General features: G+C 40.5%; 2 protein-coding genes across 4 annotated transcripts in view; both read left to right on the top strand.

The window, feature by feature from the left end:
• wwp2 (WW domain containing E3 ubiquitin protein ligase 2) overlaps positions 1 to 3,439 on the top strand; it is a 59,968-nt gene extending 56,529 nt beyond the window's left edge. For 2 of the 3 annotated variants that reach the window (XM_069685908.1, XM_069685906.1), the window contains 5 exons: positions 43 to 163; positions 495 to 599; positions 735 to 852; positions 1,116 to 1,188; positions 2,672 to 3,439. In XM_069685908.1, coding sequence (XP_069542009.1) covers positions 43 to 163; positions 495 to 599; positions 735 to 852; positions 1,116 to 1,188; positions 2,672 to 2,771 — 517 coding nt within the window. In that variant the 3' untranslated portion in view covers positions 2,772 to 3,439. The remainder of the gene's footprint in view (positions 1 to 42; positions 164 to 494; positions 600 to 734; positions 853 to 1,115; positions 1,189 to 2,671) is intronic. The other variant, XM_069685907.1, reaches the window with a different exon arrangement.
• A 2,990-nt stretch (positions 3,440 to 6,429) lies between these two features.
• adat1 (adenosine deaminase tRNA specific 1) lies at positions 6,430 to 15,524 on the top strand. The gene is made up of 9 exons (XM_069686882.1): positions 6,430 to 6,703; positions 7,112 to 7,180; positions 8,621 to 8,675; positions 8,798 to 8,928; positions 9,073 to 9,670; positions 9,916 to 10,061; positions 12,995 to 13,094; positions 13,215 to 13,301; positions 15,181 to 15,524. Exons 1-9 carry the CDS (start codon positions 6,520 to 6,522, stop codon positions 15,311 to 15,313), a joined length of 1,503 nt encoding a protein of 500 aa, XP_069542983.1. The 5' UTR covers positions 6,430 to 6,519; the 3' UTR covers positions 15,314 to 15,524.

The following is a 15,524-nucleotide window of genomic DNA, read 5'->3' as shown; positions in this document are numbered from 1 at the left end:
GGTGATCAAACCATAACAACCAACCACTCTTCCTTCCCGCAGCCTGCTGACAGACTGGAGGTTCACCCGCGGGGTGGAGGAGCAGACCAAAGCCTTCCTGGACGGCTTCAATGAGGTGGTTCCTCTGGAGTGGCTCCGCTACTTTGACGAAAAGGAGCTGGAGGTGAGGAGGAGCCGACAGGATAACAAATAAAACAAGCAGCTTTGAAAGTCAAAAGAAATGTTCAAAATTCAAGGCTTTAGAACACATTGAAATTTCCTCTATTCAGTTGTTTTATCAAACTTGATTTGTTTCTTCTCATCACTGAGTTTCCCCTCATATTGAAAGCACAGCAGTGATACTTAATGGACTTAAATTTTAATTGTTTAATTGTTTAATAAGAAGGAGCCAGTTTAGTCAGCTTAATGTCCTGAGTGTGTTGGTCGATAGGTCCTGTTTTTAGAACTTCTCTCTGCAAATTGCTTTGACTGAGCGTGGTCATTTTCTGTTTCAGCTGATGCTGTGTGGCATGCAGGAGATCGACATGGCCGACTGGCAGAAGAACACCATCTATAGACATTACACCAAGAACAGCAAGCAGATCCACTGGTTCTGGCAGGTACGGACACACAGAAGTTACAGAAGCCCTGATCTAAACACTCACATCTGCTATGTTGTAAAAATGTATGTGCTACAGTCTGTGTGAGCACAGATGGGAGTGTGTGCGGTGATTGATGGAGTCGTGTTCCTGCAGGTGGTGAAAGAGATGGACAACGAGAAGAGAATCCGTCTGCTTCAGTTTGTAACGGGAACGTGTCGGCTGCCTGTTGGAGGCTTCGCTGAGCTCATAGGTACACAACACATCCATCACGGTAACCTGACGTGTCCTGAAGAAGGGTTATACAGTATCTGACTTAAGTAATGATCAAATGTTTTAATTGTTTGTTTTTGGATTAATGCTGTTGTAGTAAGCTAGAGGTAAATAAACCTCCCTCTATGTTATAACTTATATCAAGTAATGATGAGTGTATAAACAATGTTAGATAGATGCTTTTCTAAGACAATTATATTTCAAGCTGATTAAAAGCTGATTTAAGTTCTATCATCAAACTAATCACTTGTTTTCACCCTGCAGGAAGTAACGGTCCCCAGAAGTTCTGCATAGACAAAGTGGGGAAGGAGACTTGGCTTCCAAGAAGCCACACATGGTAAGCTGCTGCCTCCTCTGTTCACATGGTCAACTGTGCAGCATATTAATCTAAGTTTCAGGGTCCACCTGTTAGCTTTTTTTGAGTGATTTTATTTAAAAGAGTTTGCAACCTTCAGGCTTTGGAGAAACCCTGAGTATGGTAACAAGATAACCAAAGTACTGAGTGTGCACTTTGTTGTCCACCATCCTGCATAGTAATGTGGACAGAACAGCAGCATCGGTAAATTCACATACGTAAATAGTCAGAATGTAATACACATATAAACCATTTATTTACATAATAAACAATCAGCTAGCATACGCTAATGCTAAGTAGGGACTGAAAAATATCCTGAAATTTCTGAGAAAAGTCTGAGAAGTCTGCTTCTGGTTCTCAGATAGCATAAATTTCAAAGCTCAGATGTTTTACACAGCTGTTTATCTGTTTGCACTAAAATGAATCAATATATTTGAAAATGTAAAACCTTTTTTCTTACATTGCCAGTATCAGAAAATGCCTTCACTCATCCTAACACTGCATTAGCAGTAACTTAAACAGCTCTGATATATTTGTAGGTGAGTGAACAGCAAACAGTGAAGCTGACATCAGTAACACCAATTAAAACAGTAACACTGGATTTCACGCTGCGTCGTTTCTGTGAATCCCTCAGGAGAAATTACAGGATGTAAATACACTGAAAGGCCAGTGTATAAAAATGGAAAACAGAAAGTATTTTTGTTGTATAAAGATGTTGACTTTGAATGGTGTAAAAGAGATTACAGATAAAAATACATTCATACATACTCATGTAGAGTCTGATCCCAATGCTTCCTTAATATTATCAATAGCAAATAATATCAATAGCTGTCCTTTAGACAGACCTGACCAAACAAGAATGTAGACTTGTTATTAAAAGTCCAGATACAGTGAAATTTCTGACAGACAGAGAGTGCAGCTGAAATTGAACGGCAGTAGTTTCCATCCGAGAAATCCTGGTACAGATCCCAGCTAACAGGTAATAAAACTGGGCACTGATCAGCCTCATGCAGCTGGAAGCTGATGATGTTATGAACCCAGACAGGGGGATGTTTTTTTCCAACATACCTGGAAGGTTGAATATCCACATGATGTGTTTAACCAGTCTGAATAAGCACAAAGTTCCTGCAGTCAAAGTTACTTAGTAACTCAAGGCAAAATATTTCCTCCGCTTTTGGACTGAGCACAGATGTGGAAATCTTGTGGAGCTCCTCTGGATCATGTTGGACATGTTGTGTGTAGGATGTTAGAAAGCCGAGACATCCAGAGTTTAAACAGAATCAACATAATATTCCCACTGTTCTGTGTAGCCTGAGGGATTCACCTCCAGCATATTTTACCTGTTTGAGGCCACAGGAGACTTTAGAGAGTATTGCTCAGACAACTGACAGACGTATTCTTAGTCTACTCTGTGAATCTACATAGAGGACTGACTGATAGTGACCTGTTTGTGTCTTTCTCACAGCTTCAATCGTCTGGACCTGCCGCCCTACAGAAGCCTGGAACAGCTCAGAGAGAAACTGCTGTTCGCCATCGAGGAGACGGAGGGATTCGGACAGGAGTGACAGAAAACAAGGAGAAGAGTCAGATTCAATTGGATAGTTTTTCTTATTAATATAATTATTTTGCATTTGTTAATCACAGGGCTGCTCATCTGAAGCCCCTCACCCAAGGAGGGATCATGTCTGTGAACTGAATCATAGGATATAGTAGGAGAGGAAGAGCGTGTGCTTACATGTGTGGATGCGTGTGTGGTTGCTCACATTAACGCCATTGTGTATATGCATATAAATGGTGCGTATGTGTGTGTGAGTTTGACACGATGGCACATACAGAGAATTATATTTGGCGAGCGTCTCACCCCCCACACATTCACGTCTACTCACTGCTTAGAAACGCACCACAACCAGACAACAGAATAGTTTAATGTCACAACAGCACAGCTTCCCCGCAGATGCAGTATAACATATCTACCAGAGAGAAATACATTTTTTAACATTTTAATGACGTGAGAGAAAGACAGAGAGAGAGAGAGCGGCAGAGTGTGAGAGGACCTGAGTGTGTGTGTGTCTGTATACAAGAGGCAGAGAGCTGTTATCATGACCCAGTGAACCTCTGTCACAGAGGATAGAGAGACGATGAGATGTGATTTTATTTTTCATTTTCATGTTACTTGTGAAATTCAGCATTTTTCTCCTGTACATAACTAAAATAAATGAGAGTTCAATCTTGAGCTGTGTCATTCCTTTTTTGGAGAGACAGTCTGATGTGACATATAAAGGGTTTAATTGTATAAACCAAAACAAGGCAGCAATTTGAAGCCTATATGCTTAAAACCAACATGTTTTTGCTCCTCCATCCAATACAACATACGACCAAAAACCTTCACGTTTTTATTGTGACACAGCCAACCAGAGAATAACCTTCATTATTACCTTTATTAGTAGTGTAACATTGCTCCCATTGAATTGATAACTAAAATGGCACATGGAATCTAATCAAGGTGGTCAGTCTGAAGTTCAGTGGTGCTTTGATATCAATATTAACATCAGCATGCTAACATGCTAATGCTAACATCATAAAATTAAAGGGTAATTCAGGCCTTTTACATGTTTTAGGGTCTAAATACGCTCGAAGCACGCCCGCTAAAGGGCTTGTTTTTGCCCCTGACAGGCTCAGGGTGCTTTTTGAAGTGTCAGCACTATAGAAATGATCCTTACAGAGATAGCTAATATCTATTTTTTTTGTTGAGATACATTGTGGGACATGGCTGTGTTCCGTCCATGGAGGTCACAGTGGACATTACATTAGTGAATTTTAACAAAATGGTTTATCAACAGAAATACTGTGACAGAGAAACCAAACACTGCTACGCTGATACCGCTACTATTACTACTCCTTTTGATATTTATAACAAACTACTACTACCAATCTTTACTAAAACAACATTACACAGACTTCAAAATACAGATATTAATATTAAATGGACAAAAATAGATATGTTAACTCTTTTTTATGCACTTTCAAAACAAATAAATGACACCAAACATACCTCTGTTGTCCGCAAAATAAAAGTTCCTAATAGCAGCTTACATATTTTTACTTGTTGTGCTTTACTTGTTTTTTACTGTTGCTTTTTTCAGCGAAATTAGTCTTTTTGAATTAAATTGTATTCTATATTTATTTTATGAAGTCACATAGCACAAGAAACAACCTGACATAAACTTAAGGTAATACTTTTCCATCCTGGTGAAGGCACAATATTAAAAATTATTTTGGAAAAACACATGCATGAAAGGAAGCATTTTTACTCTGGTGCCCTGGTCTGCCATAAAAGTTAAATTTGGTAAAGTCAGATGATGTTTTCTATAGGGACTGTGATGTCTCCTGTCTTACACTGAACAAATACAACCCTGTTACATTTGCCATCCCATTTTAGTGATATAAAACACCGAAATGACATGCTGGCGCAGGTTGGTCATTTAACTTTATCGTTGAATATGTATCAGTTCACAACTGAAATATCCCAATGATATTTTGTAATGGAGTGGTACTCATCTGCATTACTGAACTCTTATGTGACAGGACTGAGAGTGCTAGGATGTTTTAATGATCTCTGTTAGCGCTCAGAAAATGTAACATACCTGTGGCTCGATGAACCAGCTGGTGTTCTTCCTCACTGCGGTCTCCAGCTCTCTAACAAAGCAGACTCCTCCACAGCCATGCAGACTGTTAGCTGAGTACATAGGGATCCTGAAGACAGTGGAGAACAGAGAAGCAAAGCAGTCCCTCAACATGAACCTCTGACAGATGGGAACAGCACCGGGATCAGCAGCTCTTGTATGTGTTGCCTTAGTTTGTCTCTAGAAGAAAAGGTGGCTGTTTGGAGCAAAATCAGTTTGCACTTTTTCATAAGAGATATAAGTGTATCCAATGAGCACAAAGAGGCTCAGTGTTCCCAGGATGGCCAATAAAGCTGCACTGATGTTGACCAATAGAATTTGAGTGTACTATAGTCTGTTTGAGATCAAGGAGAGACAAGACAGAACAAATATTACATGACCTGAGGTGACCTTAAGTCACACCAAACTGCTTCCCCTACATCCACACACTCATCCTCTGCAACAAAAACTGATTTTAATGTAAAAAGCCCTTCAACATTTACTAGTAGCGGTCATATACTTTATACCAAATTAATTTCTTTCAGGACAGTAACTAAAAAATGCACGCTTCTGCATTTGTGATTTTCTGCAAAGGGTAGAAGAAAGTAAAAACAATTCTAACAAAAGCAGAGTCTTTATTGTGTCTGGAGAAACTCAGAAAGCAAAGTGAAGTGAAGGGAAATTTATTTTATCACCTAGCTTATAGAAACTGACAGAAAGCTGAATAGACCCTCTATCATGTTACAGTCTGTGGCTGCGGCATGTACCTGAAGTAGCACTGCCGCTGCTATCACTACTTCTATTAATAGTAATAACAAACTACAACTGCCACCCTTTTTACTACTAATACCAACTATATAAAGCAGGCTAGCATTCCAGTTGTATTTTGCTGCAAAGGTCTAGTTTTCTATTTCAGGTGAAGAGATTCAATTTACACATTTGTTTTCACCCTGCAAATTAGTACCTTTTTCAACTAGGTACAACTAGGCCAACGTAGCGACCCAAAATGCAGCGTGCATAACATTTTGTGAGTAATCTTGATCCACTAATAAACAGATCTGAGTAGCAATTGAGTAATAAAATAAAATACATTTCACATTAAGGGGGGTATTTCGTCAGACTCATGAGTGATTTTACATTTCCCATTTAACAAGGGACATTCAAAATGTAAAACTTTTATTTTATTACTCTAATTGTATTTTAATTTAATTTCCAGGTCTAATTATTAATACAGTCTATGATTCGAATGTATTATTTGAAGTATTCATACAGGCATATTCATACAGTCGTTGTTATTGTTGTGGGCAACTCACAATTTAACATCGCTGTGGTATTCTTTTATTATATTGCTTCTTCCATTACTTATTAAATATAACAACTACTGCAACTGAAACAACTTAAACGCTACAAATCCGTATATATACCTTATATACTTTCATCGTATAAATATTATTTTATTTTCAGTTCTGAATTATTCGGGGACCTTTATTGTGAAAGTCGAGCATTTCTTGACTTGGCCCGGAAGTAACTTCTGTATTTCCTCGAGATGCCTCCAAGTAGTTCAACCAAACCAAAATATTGCTCAAATATTGTTCAAGTGACACCATTGATTTCTAAAGCATACTTATCGTTAACTTAAATCATATTTGTGATGCCCGTCAGCCTTCACTTAAACCTCCCCGTCCGGTTAAACATGGTGAACGCGGATGAAATCGCCAAGTTGTGCTACGACCGTTTCAAACAGCTTCCCCGGAGAGGGAAGCCTGAGCCGGGCAGAGAGTGGACCCTGCTGGCCGCTGTGGTCAAAATCAGCCGGTGTGCTAACTCTGACACAGGTTTGATAGCGGAATGAACTGCACAATTTTGAATTTTATTCGATTTTGTCTTTATTCATTTTAATGTTATATTTCATCAGTCTCCACTCTGGTGCATACAGCACGTTTTCTTTTCTTTTTAAACAACGTCATGTAGGTAAAGTTGGCATGTAAGAAAAGTGGCTACACATAATATGAGTGGATGTACCGAAACCAACAGCATTGTTTGTTAAGAAAACGCTGCACAGGACAAGTATTAGATTTGAAAAGTAAAGGTTTTAAATTAATGGTAAAATTAACTGCCTGCCTATATGTAGTCTACTCAAAGTAGAAAATAATAAAAACATAATAAATAAAGATGAATTACAAAAATGTATGTATAAAAAGTATTGTAAACATTATAATGCAGTGTTTTTCTTTCTTTCACAGTTGAGAAGGAGGTTGTCTCTCTGGGAACTGGAACCAAATGCATTGGACAGACAGCTATGAGTCCAAATGGTGTGTGCTCTTCATCTTCATCTTGTAATCAGTGTTTTTGTCTTGTTGCTGAATACTCAGTGGCTGCATCAATTACAATAGCAATATCAACACACTTTTTAAATGGCAGAAAAAATATTTACTATTCCTAAATACATCAATGCAGTATGCCAAAAGTACCAGGATAACTTGCTACAACTGGTCATATTTTGCAGCACTGGATCCAACATGCCTTTTTTGATTACACTTACCCACAATCCTCTGTTTAGAAGAATAACACATTAACTGAACTGCATAGAAAGCACGGACATTCCCAATCTCCTCCTAAAGGCGCTAAACCCTCAATTACCTAATAGACCTTGATTGTCTTGTGCTTAAGTGTGTGAGCTCATGAGTGGTAGATATAGGTCGAAAGAGGAAGAATGGGACACAACATTATGAGATCACACGTTGCTTGGAAACATCCTCTGCAGACTTATAATACAAACAAACGAACAATTGTACTAATGTTTAATAAATTACTATATCAGCTATTAGCTAGACGCCCTTACTTACAGGTTTTTTCCCCTACACTGTCCATGCTCTGTGTGAGTACATTTTGTTGGAAGCTTAACAACCATGTTTCACTATGAACTATGGACAAGTCCATTAGGAAAGATATGCGCGATTAGGTGTTGAAAAGTCTGCAGCAGAGCACTTATGCACTTTGACAGTGGGACAGCCCTGAGCCCTCGCACCCTTAGATGGAATGCTTCTAAATCTGCAAATTATGTCATTTGGATTGTGCCACAAAGCCTACATGTGATACAGACTTTGACGGATGTATAAGCAATAGGATTAAAGTTCAAGACGCAGTGTGTCGATAATGTATTTAAAGTAGGTACATTACAAGGGCAAAACGTATGAGATTTATAACACAGGGAGTGTCTGTGTCTTACTTTGGCAGCCCAAACAAAACAACCCATGAACCATGTAAAAATCCAGTTAAACAAGACTAGGTCAAAGCCTAGTATGCGGCTGACTGTATTAGGTCAATGTGCGCTTTTGTGGGCAATGTGTTACAAGGACTGTCCTTATGAGGCCGATGACAACATGTTTGAAAAGCAGGTGCGCGTTGCAGACATAGGTGAGGACAGTGGACGAGCAGCGGAGGAGCAGCCCCGCCTACTCCCCGAACAAAGTATCCAGAGCCGTATACACAGAGAGTTGCATCAGTGGAGGTCCAATATGCTCCATGATCCATTGCAATGTCACATCTCTCTCTCTCTCTCTCTCTCTCTCTCTCTCTACGGCTGTGAAAGTACCGTCACTCAGTCAGTCACATACAGACCCGTGTGTAGGGCTGACCCCGGCGGTCAGCTAAAAATGATGAACGAAAATAATGTTGTAATAATGTTTGCCTTCATTTCTGAAAATAAACTCTGTATCAGTATGTTCTTCTTGATTCTGTCGTCCATTCAGGTGATGTACTTAATGACAGCCACGCAGAAGTCATTGCAAGGAGGGGATGTGTCAGGTGTGTATTTTTTAGGTGTGTCCCTAGCAGTTTTGTTCTGGCTCTGTTGCTCCATGCTGGCACTTCAGCAAACAGTATAATTAAAGGTTGTTACTGTTTTGTGTGTCTGTGTGTTATTGTAGGTACCTGATGGCGGAGCTGCACCGTGCTGTGAGCGGGGAGAAGAGCTCTGTGTTCTGTCAGGCAGACGAGCGAGGGAAGTGGAGGCTTCAGCCAGAAGTTTCCTTCCTCTTCTTCACCAGTCACACTCCCTGTGAGTCCAGAGTTTACTTAACATGACCACCAGAAACTTATCAAAGAGGACCTTTGAAGTTTTTTCTTCACAGTAGTTCTTTATTGCAGAAGTATGACAAAGCTATAATTGAAGTCTGACACTAAATATTCTTGTGTTTATCAGGTGGAGATGCCTCCATCATCCCTATGGCTGACAACCAGTCTCAGCCCTGCCCTCCTGTCACATCTGCAAAGAGCCCTGAAAGGACTGATGGAGAGAGAGACCTTAAAAGGAAAGCTGAGGCACCAATTGAAGGGAACAACACTAAAGTGCTTCGTCTGGAGGAAGAACAGGAGACAGCTGAGACATCTAAAAGTGAAGATCCATCACAGAGTCACGCTACAAAAACACCTGTGGAAACTGTTTCACAAGATTCAGCACAACTGGAGACAAAAAATGGAGGCCTCTGTGACGGTGCTGGACTGCATCCACAGGTCCCAGACATCCACAGAACAGGGGCCAAGTGTGTCCCTGGCGGCCCGGTGGACCCTCTGCACCCTGGGGTGGGGTACCACAGCACAGGGATGCTCCGGGTTAAGCCCGGGAGAGGAGAGCCAACTCTCTCCCTCTCCTGCAGTGACAAACTAGCCCGCTTGGGGGTGCTGGGCTTCCAGGGTGCACTGCTGTCCCACTACCTGCAGGAGGCGCTCTACTTCAGCACCATAGTGGTGGGGAAGTGTCCGTACAGCCAGGAAGTGATGGAGAGAGCTTTGGTCACAAGGTGGGTAATGCAGCTTTAGATAATGCTATCATACTGTATTTGTACTTGTCCCTTTTCTCTGGGACCCTAAATTCATCACCACCAGCGCCAACTGTTGCAGAATCTGTGTCTGTGACTCAGAAATATTTGTCATGCTTTTATTCAATAGAATTCTGTGAAGTCAGATAAAGTTTCTGCTCGGTTTTTTCCTTCAGTTTCTGAGTCAGCAGACCTTCTACAAGCTATCCTCCTCCTGTCCTCCCCAGGTGCTCCTGTGTGTCAGACCTCCCTGCTGGTTTCTCTGTGCATGCACCTGAGCTGCTCCAATCCAGCCTGGAGTTTCCCTTCAGTCAGGCCCAGACCGAGCTGCAACACCAGGCCGGACAGGGGCGAATCTCCCCGTGTGGGGCAGGTACAGTAGGATGGTCAAACACACACACAAACACATTGGTGTGAATATCCAGAATGTTGCACTTTTGCTGCATTTATGTCATCAGGGATTTACAACAGTTACCATTCTCCAACTTTTAAACAGATTTTAAACATCTGTATTGTAAGATTTTGTGATTTAGTAAATCATGTTGAAAGCAGAGATATCAAAACCAGCATTGCCTGTGTTCTCACCATGTTCTACAGATGTTCTACAGATGTTGGTCTCCAGAGTTTGAACAAAGATTTTTAAAATATGTTCCCTGTTTCCTGCAATCACACAGCTGCTAATCAGCTGACACTGTAAGGTCTCGATTTTGTCTGTCAAAGCAGAGAGGAAAGAAGAAGCAAGAAAAGTAGTTAATGTCTGATTAAGTCTAAATATCAACACTGTCAGTCATCACTTTGGGTATTATGAGACTTTCCTCTCTGAATGATGAAATATCTTGATGACTTTCTTTCTCTTGTTCTTCTAAGCAAGAAATCTCATTTCAAGTACAAGAAGTCATGATTTGGTTTTTAAGCACAGTATAGTATTTTTCTTTGTGAGTTCTGGGGTTTATATCCTTGATTGAAATTAACCTGCGTAAAGTGCCCAACTGTCAATCAGTCATCACATTCTCACCTGTTGGCTCTATGCCACCAGGAGCAAATTTGGATACAGTGTCTTGCCCAAGGACACTGTCAGACTGAGGGAGCTGGGGATCGAACCTCCGACCCTCTGATTGAAAGACAACTGACTCTACCTTTGAGAGTCTAAACATTGAAAAAATAATCTTATAATCTTTTCTTTGTGTCAGAAAAATTTACTTGTTTGGATTAGATTCAAGATATGGAGCTCTTCAGTTATCCTGGCTGTTTAGGTCGCTAAAACTTTTACAGCAGGCATTTAGACTCGTCATAGTAGCAGAACCACAGGTGTCACTCATAACATTAATGATAGCTCTGCTAAAGTGGCTCTGCTATTGCAAAGTGTTGATTGAATTGAAAGTCCTGACGGTGAACTGTTACGCAGATTTTTGATGAGCTCTTAAGCACCAAAATGAAAAACACTAGAAGGCAGCTTTAATTTCAAGCCAACAAGAAATTCATTTAAAAAGTTTCTTGTGATCACTGGCTACATTTACATCAAATACAAGATATAAAGATATAATGTTGAAGATTTTCATTTACATAAATGTGTGTTAAGTCTCTGTCTATCGCTGATCTGATATCTGATTGGGCCTATGGCCCACTGATGAAAGCTTTTGCATTTGCAGTATACAGTATTATTATGGATTCGGTGTCTGTGGCGACATTAACAGAAGAAATCACAAGCGGCGCCCAGTTAGTGACGCGTTTTCCATCACCCAGCAGTGGTTGGTCTGCCAGAGAGGGTAGGCGGAGCTAAGTGGCTGCACTTCTGGTTTCTGTAAGCATTGCGAGTAAACAGTAATCTACTATGGCTGAACAAACAAAGAAAAGATCGATGACTACAGATACAACTTAAAAAATAAATGAAAATCAAAAGAAAAAGAAAAGCGACCATCAGTGAGGAAATTCAAGAGGTACAACCCGAGCCAAACATGGACGTCTGGTTAAATTGGGAAGTGCAATTACCGTTTATCGTCATTAGGTGTCGCCAAAATGAACGCAACTGAGATCTTCAAGATTATATCTTTAATATATGGATGATAATCTATTAAAAAGCCCAAACAGAAGAAAAAATCTCCATGTAATTACCTCATCATAGTGAAATCATAGTGAACAGGCCCAAAGTAATTTTCATTTCTTTCAGTTGCACAGCAGCAGTTAAAACCTTTTCATTAATCGAGCAGAAGAAAAATATCACCCTGTAAACATGACCTGATAGCTTCCTGTCTGACTTCTCTCTGTCTTGACCAAATGCTGAGTAATGTGCAAGAAACGTTTGTTTAATGCACCAAACAGAAGATAGATATGTATCTAATGGGATCTGATTAAACATGGATCAGAGATATTTCAGAATGGGTTAGTGGTTAGAGGTAGTCACTGAAAAGGAATGCATGATGTATTTAACATTTTCGCACGTCACACAGCTGTTCCTGAAAACACCAGACTGTGTTACATCAGACATTTCACTTTTAATGAGAAAAACTCCCTGTCGCTGTCGGATACAATCCAAAACAGTTTGTTTTGGATTGTATCCAGTTCTGGTTGTCTTTATTTAACAAACTTAATTTCATCAGACATTAACAACTACTTTTGTTTGATCAGCTGTACACCAGATGATGTTAGGGTTTTGTTCAGACAGTACAGGGATATTTCAGGCTTAAATCATCATGGTGGACTGTAGAAAAGACACTAATATACAGCTCTTCACGAGTAAGATGTGACATGTGCTTCAGGGCCAGACTTTTGATACGCACATGTGTGAGTAATGGTAGGATCATTTCAGAAGTTAAATAGAATATAATGTTAGCATTTAGATACATACTGTATATAATCCGTTTCCTTAACAAGTGGGTTCTTTTGTGCATGCTGAGCAGTGTGTTTTACTTCACATTGACACTTTCTGATTTAGTCCATTTTCATTCAACAGTTCCACACAAATAATTTCACACATTCTTACGGACCCTGGTACAGAGACTATGTCTCCCTGAATTTGTGAAAAGTTACCAAAACCCCTGAAAACATGGCATAGATTTAGTGTGTATTGGATCTGTATTTCCTACATCTCTACAGAAAAGTTACTGATGCATAATTATATATACACTCGAGTACATCATTCTTTTGGGGAAGACACATGCGATCTAAAACTGGGTATACGTAAAGTAACCAAAATCATTACAGTAGTTTATTAATTTATTTAATAAAGTTATTCATACTGTGATTTTTAGGAGCTCACTGGCTTTTAGAAGTTGTGTCTCTCCTGTAAACAGTCTGTTTTTGTTTCAGCCATCAGCTGGTGTAATGTGCCAGAGCAGCCACTAGATGTCACTGCCAACGGCTACAAACATGGAGTCACCAAGAAGGCCCTCGGCACAGCTAAAGCCAGGTGGAGCCAACACTCTCTGATCATCAGTTATTTAACATGAATGAGAATTCACATTTTACTGCATGTTATCACTTTCCTTTGACCTCTGAGTGATAGTTCTACATGTTTTTGCATCTTCAGGTCTCTCCTGTGTAAACTGGAGCTTTTCCATTCCTTCCTGTCTCTGGTATCAGCCACTGACCCTGCAGCACTTCCCGACTCTCTCAGGTAAAAAAAACACAAAACAATAGGCTCTTTCATAACCTCACTGTGGCTTTAACCAGCATCAGACCAAATCTGAACAACTAGAAACCAACAAACAAGAAGAAGTTCTGGCTTTCATCATTTTGTCCTTTCGGGTATCTCTCATCTCATTTCCTGAGATGGGACAGTTTTTTTAATGGACTCTGGTGATTTTGAAGATGATAATGTAATGGCCCTTTCTGGTTTTGAAAAAAACATCTTAATCTTAAACAAAATGTGTCTTTAGGGATCCTTAGACACCAATAACAATCTGAGCCTATCAGTGGCAAAAACAAGCACTTGAAGGTGGAAGCCCTAAAAGGCCACTACAGCCTGCCCTCTTTAAGCAAAACCTTTTTCTACCTATTGGTCATTTAGTCCCCAGAATATGTAGAAGGAAAAGAAACAAGTGCCGTGATTTCAAGATACCTGAATTCACCCTCTATTGAAATATGGAGATTTATGTTTTGAGGGTCTGACATTAACCTCAGGTAGACGTAGTGATCTGAGCTGTCGCTTTAACAAACGCCTCAGAGTCATAGAGTGAAGCTTTAACATTTCACATCACACACTGACTGAGGCCAGTGTGTCACTTCCTTTGTTACTGTGACCTTCTTGTGCTCTTGTTTACAACTCATATTATAGCCTTTTTTTGTGTGGTTGAAAACACAATGTCCCCGGTATTTCTCTCGAGAACGTATCGGGTTTCAAATGGCTTGCTGAGATTACACAACAAATTGTTTCTGTGCGTGTGCGTGCGTGTGTGTTTGTGCCATCTAGTGCTCACATTTCATCTGTAAGTCTCCTCCAGTGCATCTGGGGTTGTTCTCGTTCACATGCTTTGTGTGTGGGAGTGTATTAAGGTGTGTGCGTGTGTGCAGATGGCTGAGAATCCTCTCCAAAGGCAGAACAGTGGTGCCTCTGTTTATCAGAATTTTAGCAGATAACCTGATCCCAGCCCAGCTCGGCCCACAGATGGATCAACAGAACACGCTTACACACACACACACCCACATGCACAGCTCTAGCACACAATGACAACATTATCTGCAATGACAATGTATGCCTGGAGAGAAGACTAAGGTATTAGGGAGTCTCCATTTGTTTGCATTTATGGAGTTTTGTGTCTGACAGGAAATTAAATAAAGCAGTAGACCACTTGAGATCCAAACTGTCTTCTTTCAGATGTACCATTAGTGCGGTGACTCAAGTAACCTGATGCAAATGCTAAAGTGCTAATCCTCTAACGGCAACACATTTGACTAGTCAAAGTGCAAAAAGCTCAGATGTTAACATAAAAAACAGCTCTGTTTTATTCTATTACTCCATGAAAGTGTGATATTGTTACACGTGAGACACACCCAAACATACCTGGAGCTAACCCAGAAGAGCTGATTGGAATTCAGCCATTATTTCTCATGCTTTCCCTACAGTCGAAAGTGTCAAAAGTCTTCTTTGTTGAAGTATTAATTTAAAAAAAACTCATTCTGACAAGGAAAGAGACGAGCGCTAGTAGCAAAGCGGATTCAAAACGTTGAACAATCTCGCATTGAGCTTACACTCTTAAACATGGCGGGTGAAATAAAACGCTGCGAGTACTCGACGAATCAGAAACGATCAGCACTGCAGGCCCCGCCCTGAAAGTCCCTGGACCTTTGAAAAGTACTACGTCCTGAGCAGGGACTTTTCAGGGGGTAAATCAGTTACCCCGGAACTAAATTTAGACCCTGGATCCAGCTATCGAAATGCACAGAATGCCTGAAAAGGTTCCTAGTTCCTGGGGAAAGTTCCTGCTGTCGAAAGCACCTTAAGTGAAACAATACCTGTGTTTCTCACCTCCATGCTTTTTTCTGTGTTATTTCAGGAGAGCAGAGCTGCAGACCTACTGGGACTACAAGCAGGCAGCTCAGTCGTACCAGCAGGCCTGGCAGCAGCTCTACAGCCAGGCCTTCCCTCTGTGGCCACGCAACGACAGCGATCTCCTGCTCTTCCACTGAGAGCCCTCTTTGCAGCTGAAGTGTCCTTGTCAGGATCAATGTAACAGTGCCTGCGTTTGGAGCAAGAGCTAGGAGGTCAAAGGTCAAAATAACTGCTGGTCTGAGAGGATTAATTTTGCCTGTGAAACTCGCCTATCAAACGACAGACGTTAGAAACAGCACTATTGGTGGATGAAAAATAATTTAATTGAAATTTAAATTAAAAGATACA

This window comes from Semicossyphus pulcher, unplaced genomic scaffold (assembly GCF_022749685.1).
Source record: "Semicossyphus pulcher isolate SPU_LCO1_2020_fin unplaced genomic scaffold, fSemPul1.0.p SCAF_8, whole genome shotgun sequence".
In the NCBI taxonomy this organism is placed as follows: Eukaryota; Metazoa; Chordata; class Actinopteri; order Labriformes; family Labridae; genus Semicossyphus; species Semicossyphus pulcher.
Note: the sequence above shows the minus strand (reverse complement) of the source record. Positions and strands in the feature narration are given on the sequence as shown.

Coding starts and splice junctions, on each gene's coding strand:
- adat1 (XM_069686882.1), top strand. CDS start 6,520: ATGCCCGTCAGCCTTCACTTAAACCTCCCCGTCCGGTTAAACATGGTG. Junction 7,181..8,620: donor GACAGCTATGAGTCCAAATG/GTGTGTGCTCTT, acceptor TCGTCCATTCAG/GTGATGTACTTAATGACAGC. Junction 8,929..9,072: donor CTTCACCAGTCACACTCCCT/GTGAGTCCAGAG, acceptor TGTGTTTATCAG/GTGGAGATGCCTCCATCATC.